The 15655-nt window shown below is 40.4% G+C and overlaps 1 protein-coding gene across 1 annotated transcript in view; it reads left to right on the forward strand.

Annotated features, from left to right (window-relative positions):
- Positions 1–15655, forward strand: part of prkd1 (protein kinase D1) — a 55852-nt gene that overhangs the window by 25990 nt on the left and 14207 nt on the right. Inside the window, exons 3-15 of the mRNA XM_038729921.1 lie at positions 69–200; positions 302–471; positions 803–826; positions 1354–1564; positions 2656–2733; positions 2868–3069; positions 3225–3348; positions 5438–5515; positions 6445–6612; positions 7075–7186; positions 9848–9900; positions 13977–14049; positions 14892–14998. Coding sequence (XP_038585849.1) covers positions 69–200; positions 302–471; positions 803–826; positions 1354–1564; positions 2656–2733; positions 2868–3069; positions 3225–3348; positions 5438–5515; positions 6445–6612; positions 7075–7186; positions 9848–9900; positions 13977–14049; positions 14892–14998 — 1532 coding nt within the window. The remainder of the gene's footprint in view (positions 1–68; positions 201–301; positions 472–802; positions 827–1353; positions 1565–2655; positions 2734–2867; positions 3070–3224; positions 3349–5437; positions 5516–6444; positions 6613–7074; positions 7187–9847; positions 9901–13976; positions 14050–14891; positions 14999–15655) is intronic.

Genomic DNA, 15655 nt, shown 5'->3' on the forward strand with positions numbered 1-15655 from the left:
AGAACTGTGCAGAGGTAAATTATGAAATGACAGATTAAATAAATGATTGAATTCACAATTTTCTGCAGCTTCAGCCACAGTGGAAGACTTCCAGATCCGTCCACACTGTCTGTTTGTTCACTCGTATCGAGCTCCAGCCTTCTGCGACCACTGTGGAGAGATGCTGTGGGGACTCGTACGACAGGGGCTCAAATGTGAAGGTACTTACTAACTAATGCTGTTTTCTTTGTTGTTTATAAATTTGGATTATACAAATTAGATACTGGTTAATAAATTTGGGGTATTCTCTCCTTCTGTCCAGGCTGTGGTCTGAATTATCACAAGCGTTGTGCCTTTAAGATCCCCAATAACTGCAGCGGAGTGAGGAGGCGACGCTCGTCGAACGTCTCCCTGACGGGGGGGCTGGTAAACGTGGGCCGCCCCCTGTCTGCTGAGCCCTCACCGCCCCACTACACCGATGATGCTTTGCTGGTCAGTAGACTGAGGCTCAGGCTCATCACATATGTCCTAAACATGTCTGTACTGGTATTTGTGGACGTAAATATAAACTCTTTGTATACAGAATATGTGTCTTACTACAACTCCAAATCCGAAATCCAAAGACTGACAGACATACTGAGTTTAGTTTTAACTAAGCTAGGGGTTTAGCAAACAACGTTGTGGTGGCAGAGGACCAAACAGCAGCCTGTTCTGGTTCTTATATCACTGCCAGATGTAGCTCTTTGACAGGTTTGGCTTGCAATTAGGGGGGTCAAACATCACTATAACTATCTTTCTTATTTTTTTCTCTCTCATTGTTCAGTCTCCAGTCAGTCCCAGCATGGAGGTAAGTCCCACTACTTTTAGCCATAATAATACGGAGATGTACTGCACTTGCATTTTAACAGTTATGCTTCTGGTTATTTAACACATGGGATTGTAAAGATATTTGTTTACTCCTCTAATGTTCTAATTCATTGCATTGGTCATGAGTGTATGAAACAATAATAATTGTTTGTAGCATGGCAATCAGATGCTTGATTCAAGATTCTGACGCTCGGAAGGTCCATGAAACTAAAAAGATAAGAAAGGGGTTTAGAGTCCCTGAGAACAGTTTTAAACCTGAAAATGACACCATTTGATTTGTAATCCTGGTCGAAAATTAATGCTGGCCAGCAACCAAATACTGTTTATCTGCCAGTTTCTCAAGTAACCAACCACAGTCTGGAACCTGTTATAAGCACCAGTAATGATGCAAGTTGCTTGTAAATTAATCTATTTAAGTAAAACTACTTTTCTGGTCCAACGATGATGTCCAATGATGTCATGACAGCTTCTCCACTCTGGTCTCCTGATTTTTGTCTCTGCTCACAGCAGAAGAACCAATTAGATTACTTCCCTGGTAGAGAGCGGCGCTCCAGCTCCCAGTCGTATGTCGGCCGTCCCATTGAACTGGACAAGATCTTGCTGTCGAAGGTCAAAGTTCCTCACACCTTTGTGATCCACTCGTACACCCGGCCCACCGTCTGCCAGCACTGCAAAAAGCTGCTGAAAGGCCTCTTCAGACAGGGCCTGCAGTGTAAAGGTGAGCATCTTGTAAACTGCTCTACAACTCTGAAGCTTCTCTAGCGCCACCTACACACTGCAGCATGCACGACAGTCACATCCTGATGATTTATTCTCAGCAGCAGTGGAGATATCCTGCAGCTCAAAATTTACATCTAATGCAGGAGTTAGCGTAGCATAGTCGGAAGTAAGAACGGGGAAATCAATAGGTGCAGGTTAACAACAGAATTATACGAGTTCAAATTATTTACAATTTTACTAATGTTATTGACATTATCCTCTGTTAATCCTTGTGTTTTTGGCCATACATGTACCGTAAAAATTCAACTACTCCCAGTTGGACGCCTGTCCCTTTTACTGGCCTGGTTTGGCTACATGTTTTGACAAATAAAAAGCAGGTCTCAATTAGATGCTTGGTTTGGTTTTTATAGAAGTTTTCTGGATGTATAAAACCTCTTAAAGCCCACCAGGTCGCCCACTTGAGACAAGCTGCTTAGATCGCATGTAAATGTTAAAACTTTTCAATATGGACACGATACACATTGTAAGATCAGTTAGATTCTTCACAATTCAGTTCATTTTATGGACATTTAGATTTACTGGTTTGGTAAACAAGAGAGATGAAAAATGCCTAATATTCATACTGGTTAAAATAAACAAATTGATAATTGATAGTAGCCTGTTTCCCATCTTTGCTGAGCGAAAGGCTTTGTTAGAAAGGCATATAAAAAGCCTGTCCCATATAAACGCCTATCCAAAATATAGACAGGGTAAGTTCAGTGATTGAAGCAAATAAAATAATAAATAGTGATATTTCCTGAAATAGAGGAAAATTCTATCCCCTCTCTGAAACTGTCTAGACATTTGAGAATGTTTTGATTTTGCATGTCTTATTTAAATCAGATTTAACTCTCGCCCAGCTCTGCATAGAAATGAATGGATAGTGACTTGGTTACATGGGCTGCGTCCTGATTTGAATCAAATTACGTACTCATTCAAACTTAGTGGGGTTTTAAGTGACAGCCCTATGTACTGTACTATTAACACTTTGTTAAAGTTTACGCATCTGTGGTTAAAGCCAGTTTCTCTCCTTCCTCGTTTCTCTCTCAGATTGTAAATTTAACTGTCATAAACGATGTGCTCCAAAAGTGCCAAACAACTGCCTGGGAGAAGTTTCGAAAAATGGAGGCAAGTTTCAACACACACACCTGATTGTATCTACCTGCTAGGACCCTCCTTGATTTTACAACTACAGTCATAAACTCAACCTGAACCTAATTCTAACCTTAAAACTCACTTGTGGGCGTGTTTTTGCTTTACAGAGCTGCTGAGCCCGGGGGCGGAGTCAGATGTCGTCATGGTCGAGGGTTGCCTAGATGACCATGATCTCGACAGAGGTGGCGGCCTGTTGGACGACATGGATGAAGCGCTGTCATCAGAGGGTGGTCTACTGCTCGAGGCGGGGACCGGCGACCTCTGCGACCTGCACGACCCTGACCTGGACGAGTCCAACCGGGCCATCAGGTACAGAAACCCAGACGCAGGCATGTTTCCCACCCTTAAACCCAGTCTTCACCCTAAAATGTTGTGATTTACGTTATGGGGACTTGCGTTTTATCCCAAAAGGGGAGTGACTCCCTACAATGGTGAGGTTTTGTTTTTTCCCACCCCCCCTGCAGCCCATCCACCAGTAACAACATCCCTCTGATGCGAGTCGTTCAGTCTGTGAAACACACAAAGAGGAAGAGCAGCAGCGTGATGAAGGAGGGCTGGATGGTTCACTACACCAGCAAGGACACTCTGGTACTGTACCTGTTTGTTTGTCTGCCTTGTCTACCTGTTCCAACCAACCATAATTTGGTCTCTTCACCATTAATGACCTGATTGTTGGAAAAAAAAAAAAACGTGCTTTTACGATAAATAAAGAATATACAGTATATCACAAGTATTTACTCATAGATTGGGGTAAAAAACACACAGTTGTTGTTGGAGATTCAAGCAGCACATTTGAGAAGAGCCACTCTGATCATCCCTGTCCATTACAGCAGGTAGATGAACTATGTAACAGTGGACAGAGGAAAGCCCAATCTGAAGACTCTGATCTGCAGTCGTAAAAATGTACAGAAGTCTTATTGTGCAAATAAACAGGTGGACTGCATGTGCACCACTGCAGCTCCTTTGGTATAAGAGTAAAAATCTTCTGATTGTAAAACAAATTTGAGATACTTGTATTTCAAGTTTATGCAACCTCCTACTTTTTACTCCACCAGACCTCAGAGGCACATTCTGTACTTTGTCAGGTTTTGCCATGTGCTCAGGCAGAAACAGGTTGTAGCACCCAAATGCAAACAGTAACATTGCAGGTTCTTTTGATTTAGTAAAGAAAAAACTTAATTGTCCAACTTAAACACAATATCCAACAAAGAATGGTTACTCTGGAAAGGCAGCGGAAATCCAAACACTAACTAAACAAATAATGATGTATGCTGGAGAGAAACTATCATCCAAGAACAAACCAACGGGCAGGGAATCAGGCAGACATGTTGAGAGAGAGTACACACAATATGAACACATGAATGACAAGAATCCAGCAAAGACAGAACAGAACAGAACAGCAGGCAGTGTATAAAGGAGCTAGAGAGTAGGGAGGGAACAAACAGGTGAGACACATCAGTATAATCAGGGCAGAACTGGAAGCAAAACAAACACCAGGAACAGACCATCACCACACTAAAGCAGGAAATGGAACAACATGCAGAAACAAGAACCGAACAGACAGAACCCACAGATCGAAAGCTAACTGAATGGAGAAAAGCATGATGTGAGCACCTGTGACACAAACAGTTTACCAAAATAAACCAAAAACAAACAGTCACATGGACACACACACAGAGCGGATCTTTACATCTTTACGCTACAGTTGCTCTGTATGAGTTTGTTGTATAACGCTGCAGGTTTGTGAGTCGCTGAGGCCCCAAACTGTTCACCCATTAAGGATGAGACTGTGTGAAACAGGACAGAGTGTCCCAGACCGAGATCAGCTGACATCACTGCAGATATTTCACTACCAGAACTGAACTGCTCAGGTTGTGGGATTGGTTGTAAAGGAATTACAGATTCAAAGATTTAAATAATTGATCCTACACATTTTTATGACCCGATTTTACAGTCATAACATTTCGGATAATTTTTTTTTTTTACATTCCTCTCTGAATAATTTTAGTTACTTAAACCACAAACAACTTGGCTTGTTTTTAGTTTTAATACAAGAATAAATATGACAAAAATGTAAATATTGTTTGTGAACATGCTGACAGTTGACAGTTTCTGGTCCAGATTCTATTATTTTATTTATTTTATCTCATTGGTTGTTGTTTTCTTTTTTTCATACTTAGGCCAGACAAGAGTTTTTGTTAAAAATAAAAAAAATAAATGAGCTGATAACTAGATGTGATGTGAATATTAGGCATATTATTAATATCAGCTGATTAAATTTCTAACAATAAGAGAACTGTTAAAAGAAAAAGTATTATTTTGATTTTATTGACACCTTTTCTGCCACTTGTGGTTTTGTGTTGGTGCAGATTTGTTTGGCAGATTTGTCTTCAAAACTGAGACACACTTTCAAGTTTTTTTTAAACAAAAGTGTAATAAAATAAATATTTTTTCATCCTGAGGTGTTGCTGATCTGGATCTTTCAGCTCTGTGTAAAAAGCTGAAAGAAGCTGAATCCGATTCAGAGTTGAGTGACGCCAGCGTTTCTCTTCCCCATTTCTGTTTCCATTTTCCTCTTGCCTTTCTCTTTTTTCTCTCACTCTTTCCATTCCTCCCCGCCTGCTGTTTCATCTTAATTCTCGTTTCTTCTTTCCTCCTCTCCATCTCTGCGTTTCAGAGGAAGAGACATTACTGGCGCCTGGACAGTAAATGCATCACGCTGTTTCAGAACGACACAGGAAGTAAATACTATAAGGTAAGACAAGCTCCGTAGCCGTCTGCTTCATCAAAGGTTTCTGGGGAAAGCAGGACAATTCTTGTGTGTTTAGAGTTTGTGCTCATTACTTACATTTTCTTCCTTCTTGTGTAAAATTTTCCTCTTAAGTGCACTACAGATACAGACTAACTGCCTGTGCATGAGTTCAAACTACTGTTGAACTCTGCTGGTTTGTTTTAGGACAGCTGGAAACTCTCACCATTCTTTCAGTTCCTGCCTGTGCAGTTTAATAAATGGACAAATTCTCCCAAATCTTCCTCAAACCGGTTCACATAAAATATATATCGTTACAGGAGAAGTAGACGTTTGTACTAAAAACTACGAACATGTCCATAGATATAATGGTGGCAAAATTCCTAGTAACTGTTGAAACAGTGGGTCCTTGATTTAAAACAGAAGTTATCAAAAGTAACTTCTCCAGACTAGCCAACGACTCTTGTCTAATTAACTTCCTGAGCTAGGTTGGTCTCCGGGTGAAAAGTTTTAAAACAAGAAAGAGCAGTATTTTTCTTTCTATTACAGGGTAAAGCTAGTTAGCGATAGTTTAGATTAATTATAATATGAATGCATGAGTTACTTCAGTTAGATTTCACCTTTATTGTTTGTATTTCCAAACAATAGAATTCACTTTTACACAAGATAACACACACTAAAGGAGCTTTAAAAGATTAGGGTGACCCAAGTTAAACAAGGTCCTCTCAGGTAAGCTTCCACCAATCCAATTCAAAGAGCAGAACACATATTTGGCAGTATTGGTAGGTGGGAAGCTGGTGCAGGATCATGTCCTTGTTGTTGCAAGGATCTATTTTGGGTACATCAGTGTACATTTACAGCTATGTATATACTCCAGGGGTACTGGACCAGTAGAGATTTTTTCCCTTCATCCTCGGCCCCTCTTCTCTCTGCAGGAGATCCCTTTGTCAGAGATCTTATCTCTGGAACCGGCTCAGACCTTCTCTCTGCTTCCTGATGGAGCCAATATTCACTGCTTTGAGATCGCCACAGCGTCACTGGTTTACTACGTCGGAGAGAACCTGCAGAGAGCTGACTCATCTGTGACTGGCAGCAGCATTCTGGTGAATAATATGATGCTCTGTGCATAGATAGATGGATGGATGGAGATCCAGCAACATCCTAGTTCACATTATTACAAAATGGGATGAGTTATAGAGCTTCCTCTCCTAAGGGTTTAAGTCTTTGTCTGAAGACACTCCACTTCGCAACTAGCATTTTGTGGAGGGGGTGAGACATTTTTCAGGATACTAAGCAACTTGGACAGCATCCTCTTCTCCGTAACCGCCTCCAGAGACTCTAGCTGAACTCCTCCTCCAATCACTGAGCTAACTACATGTAGTGTAGCTACATTAGCATGTTCTCTTACTTACAATGTCTGTGTCCATTACTCTGATCTCTAGGGTCTACTGGTGGGTCTGTGATGACCCACTGAGCAGGTGCAAGATGAAGCAAAGTTTGGCCTCATTTAATTGAAAACCTTGGGTAAACTTGCTTTACTGACTACTTCTACGGACTGGTTCCAGGTCAGCGGGGTGGGGCAGGATGTAGCTCGGATGTGGGAGATGGCCATCCAGCACGCTCTGATGCCGGCTGTCTCTACAGGAGTTTCCCACGGCTCTCACCGCGGCGGACACAGTAAGACATCATCACAGCTCACTTACAATTGAAAACCTGCACACACGAATGCTGATATTATTAGTAGTATTTGTCTTTAAATCTGGTTCTTTGTTTTGATTATTTTATTATTTATATTATCTTTAATTGTTTTTTATATTTCGTTTTTAAAAGATTTTGTCCTAGAGGGAACCTACGTCTGCTCCTTCTATACAGTCTATTGTTTTGTCCTATCTTTTGGAGACAATGCTGTCAGACGCTAACATTGTTGAACATGAAAGTTCAAATTCAAGAAAGTTTGATTAATTTTAGGTTAAATTGCTTGGACATGAAATTGTATCAAATTCAACTTTAGGTAGCAAACAGCCTTGAGTTGGTTTTGGTTGATCCCACTTTATTTTGATTTGTTGGAAAAATGAGTAGGGTTTTAGGCTAAACCTTAAACTAGTCTGGGCCCAACTAGTCGCAACTTTGGTGTCTCAATAAAAACCTTCTCATTGCAATCAAAGTTAGAATAAAATTCCTATGGAGTGCCCCAAGACTCAATTCTGGATCCACTTCTTTTCCACCCAGCTATATATATCTGTCCATCCTGATGGCCTGAACATGAGTTGTTGAGATTTTAGTAGTGTTAGAGCCCGTGTGACCTACGATTACAAGTAACGACTTGATTCCACCGGGCATGGCTGTGTCACATTCGGCTGCGGCCATTGGAGCTGATCACGGCCATATTAGACAATGGTTGCAGTGTTTTCTATACATTGATTTATTTGTGGCAGTCCGCCACAATATCAGCGCTGACCGCCACATATTGATTTTTTCGATATTGATGGGTTTTTTTAACCCCTTTAAAATGGGTAAACTTTCATTGTAGAGCTGCGTACAGCGTAAATATCTGCTCAGCCCCTCCTCTTGCTCGCTCTCTCTCTCCCTTTCTCACGGGCACCATTGCCTTGTTCATACAGAGATCCAGAAATAAACATGGATAGTATATCCGCCAATATGCCGCATTTTCTCATTCATACTAAACAAAATTTTGCAACATAATCCGGCGACCATGTGTGCTTTCACAGCTATCTGGCTTTTTGGAACCAGCGGCGTAGGTACATGTAATACAACACCAGCATGCTGTGGCTTTTCACTTCCCTGAAGATCAAATCAGACCCGCCCCCTTTCCAATATTATGCCGAGTTCTGTGTGCCCCGAGAATTGCATGCACCTCGCGGGAGGTAACGCTCATACATGCTAAGAAAAGGTGGATACAAATCTGGTGCACTTTGCTGTGCACCTTGATCAAAAGCAGTTATCACCACATCTTTTTGCTGAATCTCAAGGAATGCTACACCAGATGCGCTGCAGCTCGTTTTAGATGCATTTCTGAAGCGGCTTTCCGCTCTGCTAAACAGAAAAACTGCAGCAAGTCTATTTTTGATGAAAAGCAGAACCAGGCAGGAAGTCGGGCATATGAAACGGCATAGAGAATCTGGTCAGTTTTCAAAATAACACCCTGTGCAGACTCCCGATAGTATATCAATAATAAACACAATTAAAACAGACAAAAAAGCATTTCACTATATAGCCTATAGAAGCACAAAAATCTAGACAAAATGTGAACAAAATCAGGCAGGCAACAACGCTCCGCTTCTGAAACGCTCCTGTGGGGTGTGAAGCTGTGCAGAGAGAGGACGTCATAGAGCCGTGCCCGGTGGAATCAAGGCGTAACACCCATCTTTGCGGAGACGGACCTTTACTTTTACCTGTATCTGAACAAAATTTTTAATTCAGCCTCAGTCAGTAAAAACTCATGTAGTGCAGCCAAACTTAGTTCAGACATGTGGAACTTTATTTTAAATTCTACTGGAGATCCCAAACTTTTCAAGCGTACAAAATATGTCAGGCTGATGTTTGTGGAAATGTTAGTAAAATAATGCTCAAGATATCTAAAATATTTACATTTGATGGAATTAGGTTTGAATATTTTACTCATCATAACATCATAAATCTTTAATGGAGAGCTGGAACAACATGATACACAATATGTATATATAAGAACATTCTCAGACATTGTGGAATAACAGCCTTTAAGCTAATTAAAGGGAAATAAAAGGGGATAATGGATGTTAAGAGGTTACTGACAGTGTTCTGTCTTCTCTCTAACCTTTATATGAACACATCACATGCTTCACTTTTACGCCAGCCATAAGAATGGCAGAGAATCAATTTGGAATGAAACTGGACAAATGCAAATGTCATTCGAGCATTATCCCGCCCGTGAAAGGACTCTTCACACAACTCAGGTATTTAATGTTCACGCTGCTGCTGAATTCTCCTGCAGACTCTCAGATCCCCTCAGGGCCGTCGACACCCACACAAAACCCATCAGCGATATTTCAGACCTCCACTGACGTCAAACTGATCATGACACTTCGCTGTGGTCTCGGTGCCTCTTCTGTATCTGTGTGTTCACCTGTGGGGAATGCACACCAAAATAATACTGTGTCAACAGTCAGAAGGGTACAGGCTTCAGATTTATAGCATTTATTATTAATACGCAGAGTAAATACACAGGTTAATATGCTTTAACAGAAACTATCTGCAACAACCTTGTAACCCAAAACTGTTACAGGTGAAGTTAAACTGATATGTTGCAAAATAATGATTGTGTTTGTGTCTCACCAACAGAGGAAATTTCCATCAGCATTTCTGTCTCCAACTGCCAAATCCAGGAGAATGTGGTGAGAAAACACACACATACACACACACACACACACACACACACACACACACACACACACACACACACACACACACACACACACACACACACACACACACACACACACACACACACACACACACACACAGGTGTAGTGGCTTTGTTTACGCAGGTATATAGCACATACCCTGTGCTATCTGCTTGGGGATTTACCACATACCTACCTAAAATTAGCCAATGAAACAAATCACCATTTTATGCAAAGCAAGGCAGTTGCCAGTCATGTGACAGTCCTCCATGTATTATGCAGTGTTAAATGCAAACAGGGAGGCTTCTGTTCCCTGACTTTTGCCTTGAAGGCAGTGCCTCCTTCCCTTCTCTTCAGTGATGTAGGAACTATTCAAATAATTTACTTAAGTAGAAGTAAAACATACCACAGTATAAAAATACTAAAAAGTCTACAAATGTGCAACATGAAGCAAACAAGTCAGATTATTAAACTTTATTAAAGTTAAAAAAATACTGTCTGATGACAACAACACAGATGCAGTGAGAAGGAGAAGCCTCTCCAGAAGGAGATGTGATGAATATAACATAAGTGCGCATTAGGGAAGTAGATGCCTCAATATAAACACCTCCAAAGACACCACAACACCACACACCTGTTTTATCCGCTCTCAGATGGATCTGAGGCTGCAGTCTGGCAACAAGTATGTTCATTAAAAGAAATCTTTAAGGATTCTAAAAAGTCTGATTGTGCAGATATTGAAGACATTTCTGATAAGTAAGTTTGAGTTAATATCAATGTGGCTTTTAAGGAGCCCTATTATTCCGGGGTGGGAGGGTACTGTATTATGCATACATGATGCGCCCGCCTACATGCAGTACATTTAAGTTCAGACTGAGAAAGTTTAGCCTGGGGCAACATAGAAGTATTTTTTTCAGAAACGAAACAATGCCAATGCACAGTGGACAAGCAATGGTTTGCATTACTTTTTGAAACAGACCAGATCAAGTGCTTTACTATTAACCTGTTAATTGTTTCAGGAACCTAAATATATGAAAAATATTTATTTATACAGAAAGAAAACTATCAAAAAATACAATACTTTAGGGCTCTTTTTCTAAATTTGAGGCTTTCTCCCATTGGCTCCCTGTAATTTGAACCCTGGCTAGTTATGGCGTACAGTCACTTTAATCTACTATCAATTAATCCTAATCCCAGTTTATAGTGCTCATTGCAACAGCAGTTATTTGCCTTTTTCAGGAGGAAATCGAGTCTTGCTGTCCTGCACCAGAAAGGAAAAGTCCATCATGTTCATTGGGGTTTGTTTACAGTAGTTATTGTACAGTTGTGGCCAGTGCAGTAGTTGACAGTGTGCCACGTCATTTATAGATAATTGATCGATATCTATGCAATGGGCTATAATCAGCTTGTGTATCAGTCGGGCTCTACTGTAGTGTTTCTCACTTCTGCTAAAACCTTCTGGTTCACGTTAGCGTCAGGTTTTAGTTCTTCCTTTTCCCCCTTTAACTTTTCTGCCTTGAGTTTAACATGATGATGATAAATGTCTCAGCCCCTCTTCCACCACAAACCACATCCTGTTTGTACTTTTTATACGTCTCACTTTTCATCCACTTGCGTTCAAAGACTTCGAGGACATGTCGCAGAGTTTCCCAGAGCAGATCGACGCGTATCAAACACCCTGTAGATTTACATCATAAAGATCTACATAAGGCTCGAATGTCTGCAAACTCTATTCATGCAAATGTATCCGCAGAGAACATCGAGTCCCATTTCCATGCAGACGTGCACCTCGCCGTCTCCAAGGTGAGCGCGTCTTCAAGCACCTCAAATGGAGATTACTGTGATTACTCACTCAGCCAAACGGTTTCCATAGCGACGGATGGTAATTAGGCAGCGAGCTCAGGGAAGGGGGAGGAGGTTTATAATATTGTATTTCTGTCCTCTTTGCTTGAGGTGTGATATTAGGCTGTCAGCTAACAGGGGAGAAAAGGGAGATGTGATTGCAGACAAGGAGAAAATATTTAGCAGTTTTGGTGTCAAAGCTGTGGCAGATCACTGACGCTGTGTAGTTACACTCACAGTAGGCTCTCCTGTGCAAAAAGCTCTCTGAAAACTCCTCCACCAGATCGTGAATTGAATGCATTTCACTTTTTTGTTGAACCCACTTTATGTCAACGGGCCTCGCCTTCCTCGGCTTTACCTTAAAACCTGAGACGATTTCAAATACAAGGAGTTCTGCGTCTCAAAATGGCGGTATATCAAACCATTTAACATTCATACACTCTAGCTGACACTGTCTCTGGAGCAACCAGGGGATAAGTGTGTTGCTCAGGGAAACATAAGAGGTTGTGGGCATGTGTCGTATACACTGCACCATTCGCCACCCAAAACTTTTTTTTAATATATATATATTTTTTAATTTTTTAAGATAAAGGACAGGACAAAACAGAAACAACACCACACCATAAACTCTACAATATAAAAAACACAAGACATTACAGCCCCCCTGGCTGTTGGTACAGATTGATGTTGGGGATAATAATAATAGTGCCATGGCAGTTTCCAAAATGATGTAATCATTCTATTATTGTTCATATATTCTCTAATGAAAGTCCATGGGGCACTTAACACATTATCATAATCATTAAGGTTTGAGGCTGCATTCTCCATCGATAATATCTCTAGGAAGTCTTTCAGCCAGTTGTATTTGTTAAAACATTCCGGTTTACAAATTTTCCTATTCATGAGAATTATCTTTACAGATAAAAAGGCTATATGTGACAATACGTTGTGTAATTATTGCATTAATATTTTGCACTCTCTTTCCCAATATGCACACAACAGGAAAATGTGGAATATGAACTTTCATTATTACCTGTAAAACATCTATCAACTCATTCCAGAATCTTTGTACCATTGGACAGGACCACAATAAATGCATAAATGCCGTGCCAGCACAATTCACAAGCTTTTAGGCACATTTTTTAGGTGACAACAAAACTTTTTAAACAGTTCGCTGTACTGCATAGACCCCACTTCTTGATTGTTAAATCTTCTTGTTTAATTGTCTAAATCATTTTCTACATGTCTGTATTGCCAATTCTCCTCTGTCCCGTCCTCTGCTAAGCAAGGCTGTCACGTTACAGTAATCTGTCACTGCAAGCCGAGACTTCTGTTCCCTCACTTTGGCCTTTAAGGCAGAAATCAGGGAAGTACCAAGCCTGGGGAGAAACGCTGTCATAAGGACAAACTCAGGGAACAACTGTCCCTATGTAATTTAGTAAGTAAAAGTATAAACACCACAGTATAAAAATACTAAAACAGTTTTTAGCAAAATGTCTCATAGGTGAACGTACTGGCTGGCTAATGTCAGTGTCATACTATCATATTATTATTGTATTAATATGTAAGTGGTACATTAATGGTGAAGGTGTAGCTAATTTTAACTACTTATATGTAATCGTTGTTTCACTGCGTAGACTGCCCTCCTTGATTGTTATATCATATTGTTTCATTGTCTTAATCATTTTTCATGTTCTTATATTGTCAATTTCCTTCTGTCCTGTCCTCTGGAACACAGCTGATGGCATCTTCTCCCCAAAACCCTGATCTCCAAAGTCCTTGTTTGTCCAGCATGCACTTTTATTTTCCTTTGTTAAAGAGAAAACGCTTTTGCTGCTTTATTTCTGAGAGTGACAATAGCAGATTGTTATCCATCTCATGCGGGACCTCGTGGACCCCACTCTGTCACACCTCCATGTTAGATGTGTGTGTGGCCACTCAGACTGTGGACTTCTCTTCATCCTGGAGGATTTCCCAAAGCAACCATCCATTGTTACCCTGTGCTCTACAGAGGCTGTGGCTGGTGGGAGCCATATAAAACCGCACTTAAGACTGGATCATGTTCTGACTGGATGGTTCGGTCCACCCGGGGGGGTACAGTCTGCTCGCTTAACTCTGAGGGCTGATGGAGCGTCTTATTGCCGATGCATGATCTCGTTGGGGGTTGCATTTGACTGTTTACTTGAAACATATTAAATGATTGATGTGAACACTCTGTTTTTCAGGATATCAATTCTGTGTATCAGATCTTCCCAGACGAGGTTCTCGGCTCAGGACAGTTTGGCATCGTCTATGGAGGTAAAACTCACAAAGTAGAGACAGATATATGACAATAAAGTAACAATACAGTATTGTGAGAAAAAGTCATAATACTGATTAAAAAAATTATAATACTGTGGAAGTAAAAGTCTTAATATTGGGAAAATATCGTTTACTTTTTATCTGAATCTCAATTTTATTTCCCAACAATCGCAAAATTTGTGTCAAGTCAAAAGCAGAAAAATGTAAAAGGACGTCCCACTTCAAAGAATCCTGGACAGTTTTTACCTGGACTTTAACACTGTAACAGCCAGCGGTGAAAGAAGATCCTTTACTTCAGTAAAAGTACTAATACCACACTGTGACAGTACTCCACTACAAGTAAAAGGCCTGCATTCAAAACTTTACTATCTAAGTATTATATTAAATGTACTGTAAAAGTATGAAAAGTACTCATAGTGCAGTATTCAGTTTCTAGATTAATATTCCTGCTGCATTAATGTGTATGTTGAATTTTACTGCGGTAGATGTTTAAGGTTAAGCTAATTTTAACTCCTTTATATCCTGTTGGATAGTTTAACATATATATATATATATGTGTGTGTGTGTGTGTGTGTGTGTGTGTGTGTGTGTGTGTGTGTGTGCGTAAATAGCTTATTTTGCTGAAGAAACACTGGATAGGAAGGGGATAAAAAACTGTAATCTGAAAAGTAACTAAAGCTGTCAGACAAATGTAGTGGAGTAAAAACTATAATGTTGCAAAACATTAAAATACTCAAGTACTCAAAGAACCTCAAATTTGCAGTTAAGTACAGTACTTAATGTTGCATTCCACCACATAACAGCTATGTGTTTATGATCGTTGTGTGTTTTTCATGCAGGTAAACACAGGAAGTCTGGCCGAGACGTCGCCATCAAGATCATTGACAAACTCCGCTTCCCCACCAAACAGGAGAGTCAGCTGCGCAACGAGGTGGCCATCCTGCAGGTACACACACACACACACACACACACACACAGCGGTGCTACTCAGGAGCCTGTTGGCAGGGATTGTGACTTCCTGTCGTGAATGACTTCATTACCTTGGCAACACCGTAGGGGTGTGACATCCTGTAATATTCCAGCACTGCTCAACCTGCAGAAGCTGCTGCTGCAGTACACACCTGCACACTGTTCACTTCATGTCTGCTCTGTTGGTGGGACCTTTTTTTGGGAATATTATGATTAGATTTCATTTCTTGAGGTTGTAATTTATTGAAGCATCAGTATTGCATGTGAGTATTAAGACAGGTACACTATCCTAAAGATCTTTTTATAAAACATATGTCTCTATTTGTTCCTATTTGTCTGATAGCTGCTTTCCACCACTGCAGCTAAGTACATGTACTGCACGGTACAGTTTTGAGGTACCTGTACTTTACTTTACTACTTTGTACTTCTACTACGCCACATTTCAAAGGAAAAAAATTACCTTCATTTGACGGCTTTAGCTACTTTGCAGATTCAGATTAAAAATAAAACTTATTACATGTTAACATGAGACTTTATTAATCAATTCACAACCTACCCAGCTCCACCTTTACCAGCTGCACCATTAAAGGGATGAGCACATTAATGCTTCAATAATTATAATGTAATGATATAT

Source organism: Micropterus salmoides, unplaced genomic scaffold (assembly GCF_014851395.1).
Source record: "Micropterus salmoides isolate LMB-PRFRI ecotype aquatic unplaced genomic scaffold, ASM1485139v1 Ms_hic_scaffold_19, whole genome shotgun sequence".
NCBI classification, from domain to species: Eukaryota; Metazoa; Chordata; class Actinopteri; order Centrarchiformes; family Centrarchidae; genus Micropterus; species Micropterus salmoides.